We start from the raw sequence: 22,495 nt of genomic DNA, 5'->3' as shown, positions 1-22,495 counted from the left end.
CAGAGAGTCAGGCCTGTCTGGCTCCAAAGCTGGTCTCTCTCCCTGCTGCCCACTGTGATCCTTCAATCTGTCCCTTCTCACTTTCTGGCACAATGTGTGGCACATAATAGGTTTTCAACAAATGTCTGCTGAATGAATGAATGTTGCAAGTCATACAGACTTTAAACATCTGACAAGCAACCCACACATCTGCTAAATGAGGAAACTGAGGTCCACAGCAGTTTGGTCCCAATCCTCTTAACTGGCTCAATAGACCTAGCTATTTACTCAGTTCAGATCAGTTTCTATCTTCAAAGAACTCGTGATCTAAATTCAGAATACAGACAAATTTTTTTTTTTTTCAGAATACAGACAAATTAAAGATAGGTAATAGCTATTGAACCCTTATTACATAGATCGGGCTATGCATACATGAACTACTTTAGTCCTATAACCACCTCATGAGGTAGTACTGTAATGCCCATTTTTCCAAAAAGCAAGTTGAGGCTCAGAGAGATTGCAGACTTCTTGGTTGGATTTGGCACCAGGACCCAAACAGCAGGACTTTCAACCCCCTGCGACTTCACGGCTACTCTGTACCAAGTCCTCATATAGACAGTTACAGTACAAGAGGCGAGTGCTGTAGGGCGGGCATGCATGGCTGTGGAAGAACAGAAGTGTTCAAGTTGCAGCGATGCATTGATTTTAAATGTGTTGGAGCTACTCTAGACCCACAGAGTTGTGGAAATCCCAAGAGGGTGGTGGTGGAGAAAGACAGGACTGGAGAAGGAAGCAGTGGCTCCATCAACAGCTGAGTGTCAGCTTTGGTCTAGGTGCCATAAGGAGCACTAAAGTGCTCTCTCAGAGGAATCACCAACTTAGATTCACATGGTAGAAACGGCTCCTTGGCTGCTGTGTGTAATCTTTACTGGGTAAACAGGGAAGTGGCTTGGAAATAAAATCAGCAGATGAGTTAGGAGGCTTGTATACTAAAGGACTACAGTAGTGACTTTGTGTGTGTGCTCAGTCGTTCAGTCATGTCTGACTCTCTGCGACTCCATGGAGTGTAGCCCATCAGGCTCCTCTGTCCATGGGATTTGCCAGGCAAGAATACTGGAGTGGGTTGCCATTTCCTTCCTTCTCCAGGGGCTCTTCTTGACCCAGGGATTGGACCCAGGGATGGAAGCCACATCTCTTATGTCTCCTGTATTGGCAGGTGGATTCTTTACCACTGGGCCACCTAATAGAAATATGTTTTTAAATATTTAATCATCAATACTTTATGATTGATTAGCTTGATGAGGAAGAAAGAGAAACCAAAGGTGATCAGCTCCAAGAATTCTAATTTGAGTAGCTGAGCTGGTGCCCCCTGAGATAGAGCCAGGAGAAGGATGTATTTGTGGGAGAAATGATGGATTCATTTAGAGGAATGTTGAGTTGAAGTGCTTGTGGGATATCTAGGGGATGTTTGGAAGACCACGGGGATATGTAGGTCTAAGGCTCAGGAAAAGTCTGGACTGGAAAGGGTGCCTTGGAAGACACCAGCTCTAAGATGAAGCCACAGAACAGGATGAGAGTGTGTGGAGTGGAAAGAGCAGAGCAAAGATCCTAGGAACATTACATTTTTTAGGGCTCTTCTGGCGTTCTTTCCACCACCCCAAAGAGATTTTCCTTAACCTTTCAGTTTTAAGTCAAAGTAAATAAAGACACACATCTTTATTCATCTGGTTTATTTGCCAAGAGCTATAACTTTAGATCTAACTGGCACCCCTTCTTCAGTTAAGTTGCCACTAAAGAAGGTCAGGGAAACAACTTCAGAATTTGGGTTGGGAGAGGCATAAGCATGGAGAGGCTGGGATGGTGGTGGGAGGTTCAGGGCTTGAGCCTCTCAGGAGTAACTGCCTGGCCCTCCCAGGGGGATGACGAAGACCGAGATATCATCCCCGGAACCCAGCTTGTTGTTGGGGAGACGCCAACCACGGTCCCGGGGTGTGCCCCGGGCCCCCAGGACCAGAGCTTGGGCCAGAGCTGTGTACCTGCCAGGAGCACATGTGCATATTCATGTACCAACATGTCTATGGGAAGATGGGTACACAGGCTCTCATGTGGGTCTCCCAGCATCGCTTCCCTTTGTCCCTTCCTTCCCCATCGTCATTCCCTTGCCACCATACAACCCCTACCTGCTGGGGTCATTGGGCTCATAGGCTGACAGCACCCTGTCCACAGTGGCAGCTACCTCACAGTCACTGGTGACGTCCCACAGCCCATCTGTTCCCAAGACTAGCACGTCATCTGGGCAGTGCTCGTACTGCGTCAGGTCATACACTCGCACCTGGCGGGGAAAGAGGGTTCAGAGGGAGCCTGGGGATAAAGCAACCTCAGGTGAAAGCTAGCCCTAGACCCCCAGAGGAGGGAGGGTATGGCTAAGGCGGCGCCCGTGTGACTCACCTCAGGGAAACAGGAGAGGAAGGGCTTGATGGGCAGCGTGGAACTGCAGACCCTGAGGTTGTGGTCTCCCAAGCCCCGTGTCACCCCAATGGTGGCCATCACTCGAGCCTAAAGAAAATGAGGAGAGGCGCTGCTCTAGCCCTCTCTCGAGTCTCTGGGACCGTGGACCCTCTCCACCCCGACCCTCAGGTAGAACCTCCACCTCCCTAGACAAGTTGTGATGGGTCCTCCTGCCCTCTCCCACCTCTACCATGGAGTTTACCTTTTTGCCCTCCCCACAGACCAGAGGAAACCTGAGATCCTCCAGCTCGATCTTTTTGTAGGCCCTGGGGAGGGGGAGTAGAGGAGGCATCACCCAGGCATCAAAGCCCCTCTCCCCTAGGAGCCACACCCCTTATACAAACCCCTTAAGAAGGGGCACACACCCCCCAACTCCCAGACTAGCCCGGCCTCCAGCTTCCACCATGCTGCTGGCCAGGGACTGGTTGCGTTGCCATGAAAATGGGCCCCAGCTCTGAGGGAAGTGTTACCAGCCAGTCATGTTGTGGTCCCGGTACAGCATCCTCTGCCCCAACTCCTTAGGCTGAACTCTGCGGGGGAACTCGAGGTGGGTGAATTCACCACCCAGCAGCTCTGGTTTCAGGAAGCCCTGGGGTTGGGAGTGACCAGAGAGAGCAGAGGGCCAGGGGGCATTACGTTTACAGGACATCCTGGTGTACAGATGATGTTAATTATAGCAGACCCTTAAGGAGGGTCAGGTGGGAGACCTGGGTTCAATGCCTGGGTTGGGAGGATCCCCTGGAGAAGGAAATGGCAACCGTCTCCAGTATTCTTGCCTGGAGAATCCCATGGACAGAAGAACCTGATGGGCTACAGTCCACGGGGTCCCAAAGAGTTGGACTACAGTCCACGGGGTCCCAAAGAGTTGGACATGACTGGGCGACTAACACTTTTTACTTTAAGTGGAGTTTACTCTGTAACATGCACTGTTCTCATATTAACACATTAACTCATTTAATCCTCATAACAGCCTTTAAGGTAGGAACTCCTGATACATGGAGAAGCTAAGGGAATTGTCAAAGATCACACAATTAGCAAAGTACTGAAACCAGGATTTGATCCTTGGCAGCCCAGCTCCTAAGCCATTGCTTTAAAGCACCAAGCCGTCCTGTTCCTTAGGGGCCTTTGCTGTTTCCTTTCCCCACCTCTGACTGCACTTCCTTCCTCAGTGGGGGCCACAGTGGGAGCTTTGGGGCAGCCCACGTTCCTTCCTGTTGTGTCCTCCACGCCAGCCCAGCCCTGTATTCCCTAGTCTGTGAAGGGGCCTTCCCAGTAAGCTCCAGTAAGGAGCTGTCTGTCTGTATGGTGGGGGTGGGAGAGTCCTTGGGACCTGACAGTACAGAGAGGCACAAGATTCCACAAGGAATGGGAGCTGAGGGTTTGGTTCTTACTTACAAGCAGCTGAAGACGCTGGCGCTCAGTCTCCGGGGTGAACTCCCGGGACATTGGAATGATTTCACCATTCCGGACAATGATGGCTCTGCCCAGAGAAAGAAAAGGTTTGGACTTGGCTCTACTCAGCACCCTCACATGAAGAATTCCAAAAAGACAAGGCCTGCCCTCAGAGTCCCTCACCCAGACCTCGTTTTTTTTCCCCTCATAGTTACTTCAAGCCATTCTTTATGTCTGTGATTCCTCCTGACCCCATCTAGTCTTTGATTTTTAACACCCACCACTTCATTCTCTTCTATTCCTCCATCCCAGAAAGTTGACTGCCACCTCTCCCCCCCGCCCCCGCCCACAGCCTTTTTAAAAGCTGCCACCCCATACCTGCTGTCACCTGCGTTGGCCACGTACACCTTGCCTAGCAAGTAGACCACAACCAGTGCACAGCAGCCCCCTTCCACTTGGTGGCCACGCCGCTCCCGGGCCATCTGCTCATCCTGCCAAATGAGGAAGGGTCAAAGCAGGGTGGATGAAGAAGAGACTCAATACACACAGCCACCTGGCCCACATCTGCAGAAATAAACTGGCCCAGGCAAGCCACACTGGTGGAGAGTAGGAAAGACATCTGTATAACACACCCTCCCTCCCTGCCTCTGAACCAAGTTCTGCTCAGGTTTTCGAAGCAGTTATGGGTTCTCAGAGTCACCTCCTGAGGCCACCTGACTCCTATACATAGTTGACCAGAGTGTCTGCCTGGCAGGCCCTTGGCCTGGGCCACCCACTTACCATGAGCTGGAAGGCATTCTCAATGGCACCCACTACCAGGCTCTCATGAGTCACTTCCTTCTGTGAAGACCAGCAGGACTGAGGACCAACCAACTGAGAGGAATCAGAGGAACCTGGAGCCCCCGGGGTGGACAGGAGGCAGAGGGGAGGTGGTAAGGGGTCCTGGAGTATCTCCACCAGGTCTTTTAGCTGCTCCCGAATGTGGCGATGCAGAAGCCTGGAGGCCATTTCAGCAGCCCCGCCCCCTGCATGCCCATCAAACAGACCCCAGTAGTAGAAGCAGAGTCCCTGGGGAAGGAAAAGTTGGAGGTGAGTGAGTGTGTGTGTGTGTGTGTGTGTTTTATGCAGGGAGAAAAGCAAGACTCTGGGCATCCATATAAACATCAGAGAGGAAGTCAGAGTTTGGTATTAAAGGCAAATTAGATTTATTCATTCATTCACCAAGGGCCTACAATGTGTCTAAAAGCAAAGCATCAAAAGAGTCAAACTCAAAGGATAAAGATGCAAACATAAGCAATGGTAATTATTTAAATCATCAATAAACACATGAGCATCTACATTTTAAGTGGAAAACTAAATATTCATACTGACATGGTAGAATCTGAGCAATGCCAGATAAAGGTTCTGTGCCATAAGGCAGAAAGCTAGTGATTTAGGATGTATTGCGTGGCTCAGATGAAAACTAAATGCCTGGAATCCCTGGGGAGAGGTGTCTCCCGTGTCTCTGGAGGCTAAGAAGGGGGTTGGGGGGCTTACCTGGCCTCGGCTAGGCTCCCTAGGTGCCCCTGAAACACTCCTCCGGCCTTCCACATACACCACTTCACAGCAAGCCTGGTCCTCATTGTGCCGGCTCTTGCCAGCGTTGATGACCCTATCAGGCCAGAGTGACCACATCAGGTTGGATACCAGGCCAGGTCCTGGAATAACTCCCACCTTAGACACACATACCCTCTCTGGCTTGCTGGCCAAGCTGAAAAAGGTCACAGCCACCTGGGAACCAGGCCAGAGGGAGGAGGAGAAGGGAGGCAGGGCAAGTCACAAGGAGTACAGTCTGGGTGTCAGGCTCCACCGCCTTCTAGAAAGGCCACAGCCACAGCAGCACTTTCCCACCTCAGTTCTCCCACCTCTGGCTAAGGGGACACCCTGATGGTGCCACTGGGGGAGGGCCTGGATGAAGGGGAGGAGGTTTTAATTCCTGGCTTGCCAAGATCCTACATCCACTGTGGTGCGCCTTCCCCCAAACTGTTCTAGTGCCCTATCCACAAGACCCCACCCTACCCTCATGAGTACACCCACCTTTATCCTAAAATCATCCGTAAGTTTCTGCTGCTTTGTTTTTTTGTTTTGTTTTTGTTTTTTGACCGCTTGTGGGGTCTTAGTTTCCCAACCAGGGATGGAACCCGAGCGCCCTGTGTTGGAAGCTTGGCGTCTTAACATGGAAGTCCCAGTTTCTGCTGCTTTGGCAATGAGTAAGTGTTCCAGCCCATATCAGGAAAGAGGAATTGAAATAGGGTAGGAGTGGAAGACCCCATGGACTGTGCTGGAGCCACACAACCCCAAACTCTTTCCAAATAGGAAGTAAAAGGAGCTGATAGTGGGGCCACAGGTCCACCAGCCACCACCCTCAGCCCCTCCGCACCCTCAGCTTCCTAAGTGCTCTGCTTTCCCAGCAGATGCATTAAAAATCCACGGGCCCTATGGGAATTCCCTGGCGGTCCAGTGGTTAGGTGCTTTCACCTCCGGTCCCGGATCCCTGGTCAGGGAACTAAGATCCCTCATGGCATACAGACAGACAAACAAAACCCAGGTGGCCTTGGGGCAAGCCGGCTGCTCCCGCCCGCCACTCTGACCGCTCTGGCCCGAGGGTCCACTTCCTTGCATGGCCAGGGCAAGTCCACCCACCAAAGGGTGTTCAAGGGGGCCCTCCCGCTTCCCCCGGGCGCCCCCCCACCTTCCGCCCCTGGGAAAGCCGGCGGCAGCCTGGTGTCGCGGGCTATTTCTGGGTGTGGGGGGGGAGGGGAACGGTAAGAGGGACAGGGAACTGGGGCGCTGGGGTCGGGAAGCCCAAGGAATTTTTCCAGCTGCCATCTCCTATGTTACAAGGGACCCCCGGCCCTTGACACCTCCCCTCTCTTGGCCACTAAACTACGGGGCCGCGACTGAGAACTGGCCAACTCATCGTTCACGGGCCCTTCACCCTCCCGGCTCTGGGAGAGAACAAGGTTCTGAAGCGGCGCGGATGAGGACAGTCAGCGAGCTAGAAGATCCTGAGAAAAAGCTGCACCCGACTTGAGAAAAGGGCTGGGAGCGGGTGCGGCCCGAAGCCCAGGGAAAGCAAGTCCTGGGAAAAGAGAGCCCCCTGGCACCGAGCTCGGCGAGGGGGATGCATCCGAGGGTCGGGAATGCCGAGGTGGGGAGGAGGTTGGGAGGGGGTCCCATCTTGGTTAGGGTGCCCCTGGGGGCGCTCACTCGGCGTAGCCCGTGCTCCAAGGCAGGCGACGGCCGGTGTCCGGAGGGCTTTGCACAGCCCGGCCAGCGTGGTCGTCGGCGCGTCGCAGACCCCCGGGGCTCAGCTGCAGAAAAGTCGGTCGGGAGAAGCTTGCTCGAGCCTCTACTGTCCTCGCTGGAGCCGCACCCCCGCTCCCAGCCCTGGCCGGAGGGCTCCTAGGAGCTTGTGGAGGGGCAGCGGGTGGCGCCGAGGTCGCGTTGGGCAGATCTGGCGACTTGGGGCGCGAAGGCGGGGCGCCCCCAGAGCTCACCAGGTGCGCCACGGCCGAGCGCACCCGGTTTAGCATGCTGCCTCCCTGCCCCGCCCTCGGCCGTGGCCCCGCCCCAGAGCAGGCCCCGCCCCCTAGGGCTCGCGAGGGGCGGTGCTCGCTCCGGTCGGTTCGGTCCCTCCATTGGTTCCCCGCCTCCAGGCGGGTCCCGGGCAAATCTTCCCGGCTCCCGGACCAGCCCTGCGGGCTAGTGGCCTCTCCCCACCCCGTCCGGCTTCTCCCGCCTCCGTTTTTTAGGGGAAGAAGGGTCTGCTGTTGTAGGGAGGAACAGAGAAAAGGAAATCTTACTCTAGATTAGACATCAGCTAGAACTTTCCCATTGTGACGGGAAGGTGGTGTCTCCTCGACCTCAGTTCGTTGTGGCCAGCCTGCCCAGAGGGTGATGGAGCTGATGACTTCCATCAGGGACCGCTGGGTGTGAAGCTCTGGTGTGATAACACCTCTGGCTGGGGCTGCCAGAGTGAGAATGAGGGCGAGCGAACTGTTGCTGGGGTGCTGTGGAGGTGGTAACAAGGCAGGCTGGAGCCAGTCATCCTGAATTGGGGAGCTGGGTAAGTTCCTGGATTCCTAGAGGCACTGTTCCCCGTGAAGACCACCTCTAGATCCGTCAGATTGGTTGCCACTCCACTTTTTTTTCAGGACACAATTTCCTCCCACATTTCCATATTTAAACCTCCCTTGACCACAGAAGAATTAGGTAGTAAGGATAACAACAATGACTACCATTTATTGAGGACTAACTACATAATGGTCCCTCTGCAAAACGCTTACTTTACTTCAGGCCCTTTACACTACACACTAACCCTGCAAGGCAGGTTTTTGTTATGTTCTTTTTATGGATGAGGCAGGTTTGGACGTTCCTGTTATTTTACATGACTTATTCCAGGAGGTCAACAACCCAGTGTGAAATTTATGCCTGTGTCCATTTCCCAGCCACCTAAACTGATACTATCTTAAGAATCAAACTGATTTATCTAGATCAGAGAAGAAGGGTTAAGAAGGGTGAAGAGAAGAAGGGTGAAGAGCAGAGGAGTAGGGGCTCCTTTTCTGCCACCCTCTTTCTCTTAACACAGAGACTGAGAGCAATCCAGGTGAACAACTTCTGTGACTGCCACCGGGGGGAGACAGAGGCCAGGCTAAGTGCCTACCTGAGAGGGGAGGGTGGTACTGACAGGCTGCTGAAAGAGTTATGGTCCCTAAGCCTGGCAATTGATTGGGCTTCCAGAGACACCTCCTTCCCCATGCATGGTTCAAATGGGGACAAGGCCCTTAAGGTCCTAATGCAAGTTAGGGTAGTCCTCAGAGGTCACTGGCACCCAGTTCATGACGGCTATTCCATTTCTGGACTCTGTCTGGTGGGTGCTTCCCGAATACGACTCTGTTCCTGGCTAGCCTATAGCCCCAGAAGGGGTGACTTTCCTGGTAGCTTCCAAATAAAAATATCACAGTGGTCATTCAGGTTGGTAGACTTTTATAATTACACCTACACCCTGGGCAGAGAGAAATAAAAAAGAAGTCACAAGAAAAGAAAAAACAAAAGTCAGACCCAAAGGCACACAGAGTGGCAAGGCAGATGGAGATAAAGGACTTGCTGCTGCTGCTAAGGATATTTCCCTCCTGTTTGAGAAAAACTGAAACAAGCTCACAGATAAATGGCATAAACAGCCACAGCAAGCTAAAGACAGAAGAAAAAAATACAACATCCTGGCTATTTTTATTATTCAGTGTTTCTGGGACAGTTTGCTTACCGCTTCTCTGTGTCACTCAGCTCCGTAATTCCTTTTTTTTTCCCTCAGCTCCGTAATTCCTGCTCTTCACAACATCCATCATGATGTGACTGCAAGTGGGCTACAGAGCCAGGGCCCAAAGACCTCCTACTTTCAGCACCAGATGGTCAACAGGGATGTCAACAGTTTCCTTGGGCTCCAGAACAGCCTTCTGACCATACCCAAATCCTAAGGATCTCCTCTCCCTGAATCTCTCACCAGCTATTCCTGGCATCATCACACCTCCTCCATCCTCAGACTGCCCCAGAACCTGGTGAGAAGGTCACCACCTCTGTTCATCCCCAAGGCAGCACAGAGTGAAAGGGAAAAGTAGGCATGCAGTGGGAAGAAGGAGTCTTGTGGGATATTCTTCTCTGCTGAGAACTGTTCAGGGGCTGGTCCTGCCAGGAGTGTGCGAGGCCTCGGCTAGGGGTGGGAACTGGGCATCCTTAAGAGAAGTCCCTCTGTCCTGGGCCACATGCAATGGCTCAGAGTCCAGAACTGGGCTTCTTCCTCTTGCCTCTCCCCTCCCCATTACTCCAACCCGAAACTCCTCTTTAATTAGGAGGAATAGCCTTCAATTAAGAGACAAATTCACACACCAACCACCACTTCCCTCTCTCATTTGTCTAATACTTTCACATTCAGATCACCTGTAATGAATTATACACTGTACATGGCAATTACATTGTGGTTTTTATGGTGATGAAGAAACTGGGTCTCAAGAGTTCCCAAGCTGAGGTCACCCACAGGCCTACCAAAGCCCTCCTGCCTTCTGGGCTCCTAACCTCGTACCTCTCCTGGTCCTTCCTGCCCCAGAGGACACCACTCCTGAAGCAGAGATCGTTTGTTATTTCCTCCTGGATTTTTAACATTTAAACACCGAAGGGATAACATATCTATCCAGAAGAAATTGTCAAATAGGATTTTGTGCAACTTAGGAATGTTCTATATCTTTTCTGCCCAATGCAGTAGTCCCTAGCTACATGTGGCAACTGAGCACTTTAAATATCATGAGTATAAATGAGAAACTTAATTATATTTAGATTTAAATAATCACATACGACTAATGGTTGCAAGTTCGGAAATCTTCAAGGCTCAACGTTTCTGGGTGTCTGAGCTGTCCTCACACTCAGCACCCACACCCCAAGCCCTAAGACGTCCAGAGTTTTGAGGGACTTCTCCGAATTACCCCAGCCTACATCAGGGACCGCATTGCGGGACTGGCTTCTCTTCCCCTCTTCCCCTGGTCTTGCCTCGACCGCCAGGGGTCGCTGTGCCCGCCGGGCGGGCGGAGCGCCGTCCGGGAGGCGGAGGCGACAACCGCTCTGGGCTGGGGAAGCGAGAGCGGCCTCGGGCGAGGAGGAGGAGGCGGCGCGGCTGCCGCGTACTTCCCCAGCCTGCGGGCGGGAGCATCGGAGGGACCCCGGCTGAGCTCTGCAGAGCTGGCCGGGCGGGCCCGGAGCTCCCCGGTGCCCGGAGCGGGCCCCGCCTGACCGTGATGCCACTTTGACCAGAGCCCCACCGCTTCGGGGACACAGCAACTTGGTGAGGGGAACAGAGCTCCGGACTAGACAGCACCGGAGCTGGCCTCAGTCCCCCTTTCGGGTCTCCATCCTGGGCTCAGAGGTGAAGAGAACCTCAGGCCGGTAGAATCAGCTGTCACCGCCTGGGGCAGGTAGGTCCCGGACTTGGGGGCTCAGAACTGGGAGGACTGAGTCGGCGTGGGGCGGGAGAGGTGGGGAAAGGTGGATCCTGTAGTTCACATTCTCAACCCTATGCTGGCATGCAGGGGCTTGGGGGAAACAGCCTGGGAAACTGAGGCAGCTGTGTGGAAGCCCGAGAACAAATCCCAGAAGCTTCTCTCTCTAGCTCTCTTTAAGGGAGGGAATAGAATGCCAGAGAACCCACCTAATACACTCCGAGGTCTTTTGGATTTTGAGGTTCATTAAGAGAGATGAAAACGTTAGACTGGAGGATGTGGCAGCTCAGAGAGAAATGGGATGTGGGGGCTGCCTTTGTAATTATCAAAACAAATATTCCCGAAGAGGGCGGGGAGAAGAGATACCAACTCAGGAAAGAAGTGCTTCTAGAATCTCCTTGCTTTTGGAGAACACCTATCCCAAGGGGTTTTGGCACCACTTCCTCCATCTGCCCCCACAGTCCTTTCTGGGCTCTCACTCTTGGGGAGCCACGACAGGAGGCTCTCCATCCTTCTTGAGCCCCACCATCTGACCTGCCCCAGTTCCACCTCCCTTTGGAGGCTGAGAGAGGGGAAGTCTTAAAACAGACCTTTGGAGCTGAAGCCTCTGGGGCTCAGAAACCTGGAGGGGGAATGGAGGCGAGGGTGGCAGAGGTGAGCCAGCTCCTGGGCAGTCCAGGAAGCAGGTACGAAGCAGGATGAGGGGAGGGGGCAGCAAAGAGGATTCAGGACCTCGGGGGTTGTTATTCTCAGGAGCCTCTCCCCAGCAGCAGTCTGTCAGATTCTGCTCAGAAACACTTCTCTGGCCTTCATCCCCTTCCCAAGACCAAAGAGGTGATAGCGTTGGTTCGTAGACACCTCCTACCATCTCCCGCTTCTCTTTTCAGGCTTAACACCCTACGTGTTCCCAGAGTCTGCAAGGCCCTCAGCAAATTCCCAAGGCAGAGGAGGTACTTTACCCCCTGTCCTGGCACCTTGGGGAACAGCCTCAGAATTAGGTTCTATTTCAGTGCCCAGTCCACCCGCTAGCCCTCACCCAGGCCCTCTTCCACCCCCTGGAGGGCCACAGGCTCCCTCTGTCCCTTGCAAAGCACAAGAATCTCTCCTGCTTGTCTAGGTAGAGTCTGAAGCCAGTGGATGAACAGACAGAAGTTAAAGGATTCCAAAAAAGGTGAGTTGACAAGGGGGAGTTGGTAAGGGGGGTGCATGAGTAGACATAGATCAATCGCTCTTGCCAAAAGGAGCATCGGAGCAACTGAGTCCTGGCATCTGGTTTGGCCTCTGGTGTCCCCAGCACCAAGCTGGCACCTGAGGGAGCCCAGTGATGCCCCAAGGGGCCAGCAGTGCAGCAGAAAGTGGGGTTCAGGTCTTTTCTGCTCTTGGTGGCTCCAAGCTGCTCTGTGCCTCTGCTTCCCTGGGATTCCCTCCATTTCTATTCCACTATCTGGGCAAGATTTGGGAGATGTGAACCAACAAGGATGAAGGAGGAGAAGGAAAGGGGAAGAGAGCAAAAACGAAGTGGTCCAGTGGGAACAGCACAGGTTTCTGGGCTCAGGGCTTTTCGACCCACATGCTGCCTGGTCTTGGGCAAGTTATTTGACTTCTCTGAGCCTCCATTCCATCTCTTCCTTTTTATATTTAATTTTTGTTTAAGTTGAATTGCTAGCAGATTCCTATGGTTCAGAATCCAAAAGATTAAAGAGCAATAGGAAGAAAAAAATGTCTTTTTTCCCTTTACTTCTCGGTCAACCCATTCTCACTCTCAGACCACTACTTTCTCTTCTTGGTGGCAAACAATGTTATTAGGGTCTTGTGGTACATTTTCCAGAGTGAGCTAGCTTACTCATATTTGAGCAACATATATAATCCCTCCCTTTTACACATTGAATACACATCACCCTGCACTTTGCTTTTTCCCCCCCTAAATGATGGGTTATCCTTGGAGACCATTGCATGCCTCAGTACATACAGCATCTCCTCATTCTTTAACAGCGTTCTGTATGGGACTGTATTTGCACACATGGCCCACAATGTATTCAGCCAGTCCTTTATTGATGGTTATTTAGATTGTGTCCAGACTTTTTGAGTATCAGTTTGCTCATCTGTAAAATGGGTACAAATAATTCTACATTGTAGGACAGTTGTGAAGGATTCAAGAGCATGGTTGCAGAGTGTGTGGGTCAGGTGCTCAACACATGGGAATTGGCATTATTATTCCTCCCATGTCACAGCCCTCCATGGGACCATGTCCACGTCATTCTCTAAGACACTTCCTAAGTGTCATCTCTTCCACAGAGCTTTCCATGCTATTCCCAGCAGAACATGTCCTTTCCTACACCCCTTTCCTACTCCGGCACTCACCACTTTCTACAGTGAGTGTGTGCTAGGCCGAGAGCTCCCTGGGGACAAAGTGGGTCTTGCCCCACTCTGTGCTTCCCAGACCATGTGGCACAGCAGTGCTGGGACTGGGCACTTGGGTGGCTGGGGGGCGGCTCCTGCCTAGAGTCAAGCAGGGCATGTGCTTCTTTCTGCAGGATGCGTGAGAGGGCCACGCAGACCTGGAACACGGGCAGCTGGCTGCTGGCACTTTGCCTGGCCTGGCTGTGGACCCGCCTGGCCTCAGCTTCCTTGCAGCCTCCAACTCCCACAGGTTTGGAGGAGGTGGTGGGACCGACCCCAGGGGGCATGTGGTTTTCCAAGATGCCTGGAAAGCTGGACACTAACCACCCCACCCTGTTCCACAGCAGGCAGATGTCTGAGGCAGAGTAAAACCCTCAGATTCTAGGGGTTCTGGCACCTGTTCTTCACCCAGGAACTCTGCCCTCTCTGCTATCCCAGCCCGAGAAGGCACCACTAGACCCATTCTCGCCTTCCCTTCCAGCCGGGAAGGTGTTCTGCAGAGAGAGGCACCCCCGGGTCAGAGCTTAAGTCTAGCCTCCTGGCCTAATTCTGTGGTTTTCCTTCTGGGATAGCTAAAGCTGGTGTAAGCGGATCATCCTCCCCCACGCATTGTAAGCCCCGAGGCCCTTGGCCTCACCCGGAGGAGGCCAGGAGGTGGGGGTTGGTGTGGACTCCATCTTTCTCCTGCCCAAGGGCTAGACAATGCCAGGGTGATGAGTGTGGCCTCACTGGGGAGGAAGGAAGGACAGGAGCCCTGGGACGTGGCAGGGAGATTGCATCCACTTCCTCCTCCCCTGCAATTGGAAATCTCTTACCTACCCCTGCCCGAGCTGGGAGGAGGGGCTGAGGACATGGAGTTGCGGGGAAGGGGAGGAGGGCCGCTGGCCTGGGCTGGCCACCCGATCTGGATCTGTGCTGGCCCCTGCAGTCCCCGTGAAGCAGGGCACCTGCGAGGTGATCGCCACCCACCGTTGCTGTAACCGGAACCACATCGAGGAGCGCTCCCAGACCGTTAAATGCTCTTGCTTTTCCGGCCAGGTGGCTGGCACCACCCGGGCAAAGCCCTCCTGTGTGGATGGTGAGTGAGAGGCTGGGACCCAGCGGGGAGGGCCTGGTCAGAGAGATAAGAAGGTCTGTCCAGGCTTCGCCATCTGCTGGGGATGCAATTTCATGCCCATCTCAGGGCTTTCACCCTGGGAGTCTCAAATGAAGGGGCCACCTCTGGGGGGAGGGGCACAGATGTGACCATCCCCATCCCAGAGATGAGGAAAGTGCTGTCACATGCACGTGCCCTCCCTCCCGACCGCACCTACTGCCTGACACAGGCACCGATCCCTTTCCTCAGGTGGATCCTCTCAGCCTTCCGGCAGGCTCATCACTTCACACCCATTCCTGCAGACGCTGACTTCTTCACCAGCAGCTCCTTCCCAGGCCTCTCACACCCCTCTCACCCTAAAGCCCGCCTTTACCCTCATTCTTTAACAGCTTTAACACACGTCACTCAGCAGTGGATTCCTTCCTATTCATGCCTTTCCTGCAGCCCTGCCCATGTTTATTTTTTTATGCTCACTTGGCAGCACTATAAACACGCCCACTTGTGCTCTCTCCCTGTCTCTCACACACACGTGCCTACTTGTGCACTCCTGGCCTGTGGCCCCCTCAGATGACTTGCACACTTGCTCACTTGTCCTAGAGTGTATGTAGAAGGCTGTGCCTCTCTGCTATTAACCAGGTGGCTCAAGTCAAGGGTTGCCTGAGAGACCACTTCCCCGTCACCCTGCCCTGGCTTTGGTGAGATGGAAGGTCAGTAGGCTTGAGGTTGGTGTGGTTGTGTCCCCAGGCCTCAGCCCGAATACTGCCTTGCAGGCAGATTAGAGTTGGGAAAAGACAAGAGAAATGCGGGGCTCAGAGCCAGGGTGTGTGGGAACGTGCCCTTCATTCTGCACAGACCAGCCCCCCCCACCCCCCACCACTGCATGCAGAGACCTTAGATCTGCCCTCACTGCCTCCTGCTCCCACAGCCTCCATAGTCCTGCAGAAGTGGTGGTGTCACATGGAGCCCTGCCTGCCAGGGGAGGAGTGTAAAGTGCTCCCGGACCTGTCAGGGTGGAGTTGCAGCAGTGGACACAAAGTCAGAACCACCAAGGTATCCAGGGGTGGACACTGCATCCCACCCCTGCTCTTCTGCCTTCACGGTGGGTGGGACAAGGGGGCACAGAGCCCTGGGATCTAGAATGTTGGTTTCCCACAGCGAAAGCAGCAGACCCTCTGGGCTCATTTCCAGACAGTCTCTGCTGGGTCTGTCTGGACTCTAGGGACTGGAGTCAGGTCTTCTGGATTTGAAATCCAGTGTGTCCTTCTGGTACAGTTTCAATCCCTGGGTTGGGAAGATCCCCTGGAGGAGGGAATGGCAACCCTCTCCAGGATTCTCTTGTCTGGAGAATCCCATGGACAGAGGAGCGTGACAGGCTACAGTCCACAGGGTTGCAAAGAGTTAGACATGACTGAAGCAACTTAGCATGCACGCATGCATGCATGTCCTTCTGGGCAGATTCCGTTGCTCCTTAAGCCTTGGTTTCCCCCTCTGCCTTCAGTGAGTTTTCCTCCCAGAAAATGTCAGGTCCTTAGAACAAAGTAGAGAATTGAGGAAATAACCTAGATAATTCCAAGTGGAATCTCTGCAGTGGACATTCTTTCCACCTGCCCCTGCCACCGGCCCCACCCCACGCTCCCATGATTCACTCCTTACAGCTGACACCTGCCTTCCTCTGGTTGAATTGCTGTGCTGACACCACCGGAGAGGGTGGTTATTTTCATGGCTTGCTGCCCGCCCCACAGAGCAAGGGGTCATTAAAATTGTATTGAACTCTTAGCAGTTCCATGTGCGTCACAGTTGATTAGTTGTATCACTCCGTCATGGCCATTCGTATAGATGAGTCACACTGTGGGGGAGGCCGGAACTCTGCCTCCTGCCTTCCCTCTTCACCATCACACCCAGCAAACAAGCATGCAAACAAGACAACAGAGAAGAAAAGGCCAGCTCTGGAGTTCTGAAGAGAGCAACATTTTCACAGGGCATAGAACAGGAGCCACAGCAAAGTAAGATGTGGCCAGACCTAAAGTCAAGCTTCCTATCTTCGGGCATGCAAGGACACAGTCATGCTGAGTAGGTTTAAGACTAGAAGAGACCCACCCCAGAGCTTCTGACGTTGGTCACGAGTTCATAGATTTGGGTTTGTAGCCTGTAGATCATTGTGCTTGCCATTTGTTAGCTACTCTGAAGAAAACAGCAGTGACATGTGAGTGATTTGAGTTTGCCTGGGCCACCAGGCTGTGCTTTCCCAGTCTGGACTGCTTCAGGGGAAGGGAGCAGCAGCAATGACCTCTACATGACCTGCATATCCAGGGGAGTCTCTGGCATGCTGGGATGGCACAGGCATTTCCTTCTCTAACCTTCTTGCATCACTTGTTCTCTAGGTGACACGATAGCTCTTGGGGTCATGACCCGACAGCTTGATTGAGCCACGGATGAGAGAAGGGTGTCCAGTTATCAGCCGGCAAATATTGGGATTTGCTTACCTGGGCCCATACCCTGTGCCCAGTACGTGGGACTCTTTCCAGGACATTGCAGTCAAACTTCAGAGCAGATCCAGACCTCATATCTTCAGGCCCATCTCCAGTCACATACCTGTGATGCTGGGCTCTCCTGGGAGACAGAAGGTCAAGATACAATCCCTACCCCTAAGGAATGTTCAATCAAGTTGAAGAGCTGACGAAAGGCATTCTCGATAATTTAGACTAAAGTGTGTGGTAGCAGACTGTGGTTTCTGGACCATATGCTGTGAGCATGTTGGGTTTGGGGAGGGGACTCCCACACCTCGTCGGCCACCCTCTAGCCACAGGGCACAAAGACAAGAGGTCGTATTCACCACCCACTACTTCCCTACTTCATGTCCCTCTGAATCCCCAGCAAGTGCTGACCTGCTAAAGGAAAACTCTCCCCTGATGCCTGACTAGCTGTATCTCATTTGAATGGGACTGAATTGACTTGGGAAGGGAAAGCCGAGATGAAGCCAAACAACTTTCCCGAAAAGCTTCTGCAGGGGCCTTGCCTGCTTTGGGCATGCTGGGTATGGGCTGGACAGGATTGTAAAACGACCCCCACCCAGGTACCCCAAGTTTTTGTTTGTTTGCTCATTCTAACAGATGACAAAACTGAGTCCCACAGAGATGAGATGACTGGCCCAAGGTCTCACAGCTTGGGCTCCTAAATCTCTAAGACTGCTAACCTTTCACTTAGCCTGGATATTAGGATTGCAGCCTGGGTCTTCCATGCTGTTTTTAGCTCAAGAACAGGAATCTGCAAAGAACTGGCCGGACAGCAAAATGATTCTGAGCAAGAACTTTTACGAAGGTGACTCCTCTCTGAAATAATCCAGAACATCTACCCACCAGGATGTGGGGCCACTGGATCTCCACTCTGCCCTCAGCCCCAAAACCTCCAAACAGACCCCTGACAGTCCAGTTACAGGTGGGCACTCTGAGCTGGCAGCCTCATTGTCCTCTCGAACCTGTCTCTTCCGGAGTCCTTAGGAGTCTGCACCTCTCAGAGGCTCTGGCTCCAAGAGAGGGTCTAGGTAGCGTCCAGGGCTGGCTGGTCAGAGTCCTCTTCCTTCTAAGGCCCTTCTGGGCAGCAGGGGAGCCCCTGGTGGGCTAGATAAAGACTCTATCCAGGCCTGAGGGTCAGCCAGTGAGGTTGGCACCCTAGATACTTTGGAGATGACAGATACACAGGCCTCAGAGATGCAAATTACTTGGATGTCGCATCAGTAAGAAAATCACAGACAGCCTCAGTGACTACTGGCATCAGCTGGGATCGGCTAGGATCACTAGGACTGTGGGATGTGATGGGCCTTGAGGGGAAGGTCAGTAGAGACCAGCTGGGACAGTGCTGAATTCTGACTTTCAGAGAAGACAAATCAGGGTTGGGGGTTAGTCTCAGCCCTTCCTGCTACTCTCTCTCCCTCCCTCCCCATGTCGGAAAATCAAGAACATTCACCCCACTCAGGGGTTTATCTTCTTTTTTTTGCCTTTTCATTGCTTTGGTAACAGGATGAACAATGATGCTGGCTTTGGGCTAGACTGTTACTGTCAGAATTCTGACAACTTTGAATCTCTCTGCACACAGTGGGGTCATAAGGGTGGGGGTAGTCAAAGAGTAGATCAAAGGTGGTCATTGCTTCCTTCAAGGTTTTGGAATGAATTAAGGGATTGGCCTACTTTCTGGAAAGGATAGTAAATATTCACAAGCCACAGACAGTCTCTGTGGCATATTCATCTTTGTTGTTTATTTTGTTTCATGATATTTTTAAAAAAAACCTTTTAGAATGTGAAAACCATTCTCAGTTCAAGGGCTATACAAAACCAGGCCCCAGGCAATTTTTGGAAGATTGCCAGCCCCAGTGATCCTTTGCAGGCAGGCCATCTCTGAAGCTTGGGTCTGCCTCCCGGCCTGTCTTCAGTGCAGTGGGAACCTGAGCTGGAGGGCTGGGTCAGGTTTTGTTTTTCTTCTAATGTTCCTTGAGAGATTGGCGAGTGAATTATTTAGGCTACAAATGAGACAGCTTTAACTGAGTTGGAGAGTAAGAGCCTGCTCTCCTCGAAGCCAGGATGTGGGCTTCTCTACTCCCTTCCCATCCCTTGAGACTGTGTCCAGGAGGGAGGGAGAAGGCTTCAGTCTCCTGCCCATCTGCTCATCTATAGCCACTGGGCTGTGAGCTGGGGGATGATACTATACCTGAGCGGCCAACCACCACCAGCCCCTGCCTCATCCAGGCTCCTTGGTCCTCCCTGACCTTGCTCATCCTTGCTTCAGAGAAGACTGCTTTCCTTTGGCACATGCTGGAGTTTGCTCATTCATTTTTTTAACTCCTCAAAGCCTCCATTTCCTCTTGACCCATTTATATGTTTATTTGGTGGGCTTTGAGGGGTATTCTTTATATGGCCAGGAGAGCCCCATACAACAGGATCTGGTGGAGAAGGAAAAGCATGCCATCTCCCAACAGAAGCTCCCTTGGATCCTGCTTCCAACTAAGTCAATATTTGTGCACATGTTGTAGCTATCTCAATGGCAGTATAGGAATGCAAATGAATTTTCCTGGAGCACAGAGGTCCTGGAGTCATTTTATGTTCCTTTTCTGCCTTAAGTGGGATGGGCTCTCAGATTTCCTGAGTTGGCTGGTAACTCTATCCACCCAGCTTTGGAAGGAAGATTGCCAACTGCAGAAGATCATTTGGCTAATTTCTGTGGCCTCCTGGCAGTTTCATTAAGGTCTGTGAGTGACATCCTAATTAATGGCCCCTGACAGTTGGCTGGAGTTGAAGCTGCCACTTTCTAAAATCACAATCTTAGAGCTAGGAGGGATTTTAGAGATCATTAACCAACACCCTCATTTGACAGATGAGAAAAGGAAGGCTCAGAGAGGTAAGGTAATTTGCTCAAAATCACATAGCAAGCTGGTGGCAGATCCTGCCCAGTGATCCAGACAAGTGCTCTTTATCCTACTGTACATTGCCTCTTACCCTAGTATAGATGAGGGATCTGAAAAGAAACCAGAATGTTAGCAAGGATGAATGTGAAAGAGCCTCACTCTAAAATCGCCTGACCCTGTAAATTCAAAAGGACAGAATGAAGAAGAAAGGGAAGCACTTAGAGATGTCTACACAGAAAGAGGGGAGATGGGATAAAAGGGGGGATTGAGATCACTCATTCAGAAGAACATCAAAACACCAAAGCACTACACAAAATAATTAAAACTTGATTTCTGTCCTTCTTGGAGGAGACAGAATGGAGCCCTTATCAGTCTTTGGGAGACCTGTGCAGCCAGTTTTGATGGCTTAAGGCTTCTTTAGAGCCTAGTGCAGGGGTCTGCAAACCAAAGCCCATGGGCCACATCTGGTCCACCACCTGTCTTTGTAAATAAAGTTTTATTGGAATATAACCATGTTCATTTGCTTATTATTGTCTGTGACTACTCTTTCCTGCTATGATAGCAGAGCAAGTCATTGCAGAGAAACCATATAGCCAACAAGACTTCTTGTTCTGTGCTTGTTCTGTATAGAAGACAGACAGATCTTGAAAATGACGGTGAGTTATCGTAAACTTAACCAGGCGGACTCTATTTTCAGTTTCTGTACCAGACATGGTTTCTTTACTGGAGCAGACATCCTTTGACACCTAATATCGGAGAAGGCAATGGCATCCCACTCCAGTACTCTTGCCTGGAAAATCCTATGGACGGAGGAGCCTGGTAGGCTGCAGTCCATGGGGTCACTAAGAGTCAGATACGACTAAGCGACTTCACTTTCACTTTTCACTTGCATGCATTGGAGAAGGAAATGGCAACCCACTCCAGTGTTCTTGCCTGGAGAATCCCAGGGATGGTGGAGCCTGATGGGCTGCTGTCTATGGGGTCGCACAGAGTCGGACACAACTGAAGCGACTTAGCAGCATGCGCTATTGATCTGAACATGAGTTTTCCTTCCTTGCTCACCTGCTTCTGCCAAAACTACCATCTATGGACTTCTAGAATGTCTTGTTCATTCTCACAGCATTCCACCAAGCATAGTGTCTGACTAAGGAACTCATTTAAAAGTAAATGAGATAAATATGGTAAAGGGCTCATGATCATAGAATTCATAGGTCTTATATGTCTGATCACCTTGAATTAAATGGCCTGAAAGAATGGTGTGTTTCTTTTCTTTTTTTTTTTTTTTTGAGAGTTACAATACAAGCTGAGTGCCAACACTGGGCAGGGCTTAGTTAATGTCCCCAGGATGCTGTATATGCCCTGAATCAGTGACCAATATATAGTGCTGTTTCTCACATAGCTGGGATTCATGAGTCTGAAAATTAAGGGGCTGGAATGGGAATGGCTCCTTTATTGTTACTCTTAGTGATCCCCAGGGGGATTTTTCCTTCCCAAACTCACAGAGCTGGGCTCTGCCAACTTAGAAATTGATTTGTCTGCCTAGATTAGTTATACATAAGTAAAATATGATATATATGTGTCTTTCAGTGACTATATTAGATGAGGTATTTGCTGAAAGCAAAAGGAATATGGAGTGATAGCAGAGAAGTTAAAAATGCCAACTTCAGAGAAGTTAAAAATGCCAACTTTGACTACATGACCCGTTACAGAAATGAAGACTAGTAGTTATAAGTATTTCTTCCTTACATTAATATGAGTGTATTAATATAAATATTAACCAATTATTTTCAATTTTCTCACTCATGAAAGTTATCAGGACTATTTACTACTTGAAGGTAAACAGGAAAATATACAGAAACTGCCTGAAGTTTCATCCAGAATCACGAAAAATGAGTCCATGTGTTAAAGGTTAAAGGTGAAAGTATGATAAAGAATAAAAGTGTTTTCTGCTTGGGTCCTACCATGTCATTTTAATTTAATAAACTGGTTTCATATACCTTGAATCATCTCATCTCCATAAATCCCTGTAAGGTAAATGTTATCAACAACTGCCTGTAGATGCAGATGCTCAGAGAGGAAAAAATGTCTAAGGACCTTTCAGTAGCTGTCTCACTAGCCAGGTCGTCAGAACCAGGAAAAGCACATGTAAGTGAGAATTGAGGAGCAGACATTTTTAATATGAATTGTCTCATTTAATGCTCACAATAATTCCATGAGGTAGGTATTATTATTCTGATTTTACAGACAAGGAATCTGAAGATTCAGAGAGGTTAAGTAAATTGCTAAAAATTGCACAGCAAGAAAATCGGAAGTTTGAACCCAAGTCCACTTAGTTCTAAAGCTCATATCCTTTCACTACACATGAAGTGTTTTCTTGTAATCTCCTCAGGGACTGAGCTGCTCAGAGTCCAAATACTTTACAATTAATACTTAGGGAAGGTGAAAGGGGCCAGAGGACAGACTGGATAGTAAGCGCCATCATAGAGGCGTGTCCTCTGTGCTACAGGAGGAACTGTCTGGACGAGAAACTAGGTCCAGCACAGGGAAGGCATCCTGAGGACCGAGTCTTTAGAGTTGCGTGGGAATCAACCATGTAAAAGGTGTGTGTGTGTGTGTGTGTGTTGGACAGAAAAGAGGAGTAAAGGCTGAGCGAAAGTATTTGCAAAGGAGGAAAGTGTGAGACAAGTTCAAGTAAATAGC

At 51.2% G+C, this 22,495-nt stretch overlaps 2 protein-coding genes across 6 annotated transcripts; one reads left to right on the top strand and one right to left on the bottom strand.

Moving 5' to 3' along the window:
- Positions 1-1,694: 1,694 nt before the first annotated feature.
- PPM1J (protein phosphatase, Mg2+/Mn2+ dependent 1J) lies at positions 1,695-7,475 on the bottom strand. Of its 3 annotated transcripts, none has more exons than XM_070785914.1 (10): positions 7,129-7,475; positions 5,416-5,530; positions 4,660-4,947; positions 4,258-4,370; positions 3,883-3,967; positions 2,958-3,076; positions 2,690-2,753; positions 2,428-2,535; positions 2,160-2,311; positions 1,695-2,015 (listed from the first exon to the last, which is right to left on the bottom strand). In XM_070785914.1, the coding sequence occupies exons 1-10, from the start codon at positions 7,452-7,454 to the stop codon at positions 1,868-1,870; spliced, it is 1,518 nt and encodes a 505-aa protein (XP_070642015.1). In that variant the 5' UTR covers positions 7,455-7,475; the 3' UTR covers positions 1,695-1,867. The 3 variants fall into 3 exon arrangements, with proteins under 3 accessions (XP_070642015.1, XP_070642016.1, XP_070642017.1); XM_070785915.1 differs by having other exon boundaries at positions 2,216-2,311; XM_070785916.1 differs by lacking the exon at positions 2,428-2,535.
- Positions 7,476-7,678: 203 nt separating this feature from the next.
- TAFA3 (TAFA chemokine like family member 3) lies at positions 7,679-20,310 on the top strand. 3 transcript variants are annotated; one of them, XR_011565749.1, is made up of 9 exons: positions 7,679-7,987; positions 9,233-9,476; positions 10,720-10,880; positions 11,792-11,854; positions 12,022-12,075; positions 13,439-13,554; positions 14,233-14,382; positions 14,650-15,107; positions 15,326-15,430. XR_011565749.1 is itself a non-coding variant. In XM_070785897.1 (9 exons), the coding sequence occupies exons 6-9, from the start codon at positions 13,440-13,442 to the stop codon at positions 16,167-16,169; spliced, it is 504 nt and encodes a 167-aa protein (XP_070641998.1). In that variant the 5' UTR covers positions 7,679-7,987; positions 9,233-9,476; positions 10,720-10,880; positions 11,792-11,854; positions 12,022-12,075; position 13,439; the 3' UTR covers positions 16,170-16,746. The 3 variants fall into 3 exon arrangements, 2 of the variants coding, with proteins under 2 accessions (XP_070641998.1, XP_070641999.1); XM_070785897.1 differs by lacking the exon at positions 14,650-15,107 and adding an exon at positions 16,056-16,746 and having other exon boundaries at positions 15,326-15,450; XM_070785898.1 differs by lacking the exon at positions 14,650-15,107 and adding an exon at positions 16,782-20,310 and having other exon boundaries at positions 7,687-7,987; positions 15,326-15,450.
- The last annotated feature ends 2,185 nt before the right edge of the window (positions 20,311-22,495 follow it).

The sequence above is a fragment of the Bos indicus genome, chromosome 3 (assembly GCF_029378745.1).
Source record: "Bos indicus isolate NIAB-ARS_2022 breed Sahiwal x Tharparkar chromosome 3, NIAB-ARS_B.indTharparkar_mat_pri_1.0, whole genome shotgun sequence".
Taxonomy (NCBI): domain Eukaryota; kingdom Metazoa; phylum Chordata; class Mammalia; order Artiodactyla; family Bovidae; genus Bos; species Bos indicus.
The sequence above is the reverse complement of the archived record's forward strand: the minus strand, read 5'-3'. Positions and strand labels throughout refer to the sequence as shown.